Here is a 1,911-nt window from a genome sequence, read left to right on the forward strand (position 1 = left end):
CACAACACACACACACACACACACACACACACACACACACACACACAGGCATATATATATATACGCTGGCGGCCTGATTTATAGGAAAATATTCTGATGGTGTTAACTACTACTTATGCCCATAGCTCATAAATTGTTATGCTTCTATCAAGGAGGGTCTTACTTTAAGTGTACAAGTGAAATACGAGTACCTTGACGTCGCTATCGGCACCTCCAGTTGCCAGTCGGTCTCCATACTGATCCACACTTAGAACCGGCTCCTTCCCGTGCCACAAAATTTCCAATGTTTGGGCTTTCATATCTTCTGTTTACAATGACAAATTTGGAGCATAACCACTTGTGCGAGCTTGGTGTCTGATTTTGGCATGAAGAATCGGTTTATCGGTTGGTCGCACGCGATCTCAGCTAGAAAGCTAGGCTACAAACAACAACAAGCTATTTGTGCCAGGTAGCTGAAGGTATTTTTCTAGTCAACTAAAAAAATTCATTGTATTTCATAAGTATCTTAAGTGTGTGACGTGCTTAGCAACACATGTAAGCGGTACGTGTGCACAAACACTACCTGAGTATGTATCTATCGTGTCACCCAACATAAATAACAATATTAACTTGTGAAAGCTTCTCTACTCGACACGTACATACAGGTCAGCCACAGGATTACGTTCTTGTATCCGATTGGCTTAAAAAGCGCGCGCATGCAGCTTATACCGGAATGACCGCTGCGTTCTATTCCGAGTTTTGGCGGTCCTTTATTTCAGAAAAGTGAAGAACTATTCAGAAGAAATACCTCAGATTCACTGACAGATCTCAAGCCGAGATACGTGCAAATAGATCTTTATCAATAAACGACAACCAGAGAATATACAACAGCTATAGAAAAATGTCTTGTCGTAAACTGAGGGGATGACTCATTCACTTCTTCAAAATTGTGTTTCCTCTCTCTCGCAAATCGCAAGTCGCAACTCTCGCTTTTCGTTTTTTGTGTGGTTGTCTGATGGACTCTCGATGAGACGATGAGTGTATGAAGAAATTCTAATAATTTTAATATTTTTATTCATCATCATACACTGACGAGAGGCTGTGAGCCTCTGAGAAAGGACGGCAGATTGCTGCCACATGATGACACCCCCTAAAAGACTCTACACTCGCTGTACGAAAATATCAAATATTGTGCATAGATACGACAATATTTAATTTATTTCTGACTCTCTGTACTGTGGATTTTACTTGCAGTTGCTTGACGTGGCAGTAATAGTTAAGTGCAACATCTATTACTAGTAGATTTAGGCAATCAAATTCGGACTGAGCTTCGACATGTCGGGTCTCACATTCGTCGACCCGGACGAGTACGGGGCGGACACTCAAGGCACACAGTACGGATACAACGACTTTACATTGCCGTCTCAAACCCAAACACAGACCCAAACACAGACGCAGACACAAGCGCAGACACAGACCCAGGCACAATACAACACGCAAACACAAAGTCAGACACAGAACCAGTCCCAGTCGCAGTATGGTTCACAAACGCAGTCACAACTGACGCAAGATCAGCAGACTCAGCCGACACAGACTCTCAGTCAGGTATGTTGTTTGAACAAATTTATACTATGCTCTTGCTACAGTATCTAAATACCCTTGATACGGGATCTCATATATTTATAGACAATAGAGTATTGAATATTCAATTAAGGATCTTTCCTAGTCACAAACATGCGAAGGTGCACATATATACATACAAATTGTTACATATAATATAGTTATACAAAAACGTGGATATCAATCGATATATATATATATATATATATATATATATATATATATATTTATACATATACCTGCGTTTAGATAAAACCTTTCATATATATACATGTGTAACAAATGTATGTATGTTTTGAAAATAGTTATTTA

At 39.7% G+C, this 1,911-nt stretch overlaps 1 protein-coding gene across 1 annotated transcript in view; it reads left to right on the forward strand.

Moving 5' to 3' along the window:
- Positions 1–1,181: 1,181 nt before the first annotated feature.
- Positions 1,182–1,911, forward strand: part of SARC_01315 (regulator-nonsense transcripts 1) — a 14,162-nt gene continuing 13,432 nt past the window's right edge. The window contains exon 1 of the mRNA XM_014304969.1: positions 1,182–1,584. Coding sequence (XP_014160444.1) covers positions 1,315–1,584 — 270 coding nt within the window. The 5' untranslated portion in view covers positions 1,182–1,314. The remainder of the gene's footprint in view (positions 1,585–1,911) is intronic.

Source organism: Sphaeroforma arctica (genome assembly GCF_001186125.1).
Source record: "Sphaeroforma arctica JP610 unplaced genomic scaffold supercont1.51, whole genome shotgun sequence".
Taxonomy (NCBI): domain Eukaryota; class Ichthyosporea; order Ichthyophonida; genus Sphaeroforma; species Sphaeroforma arctica.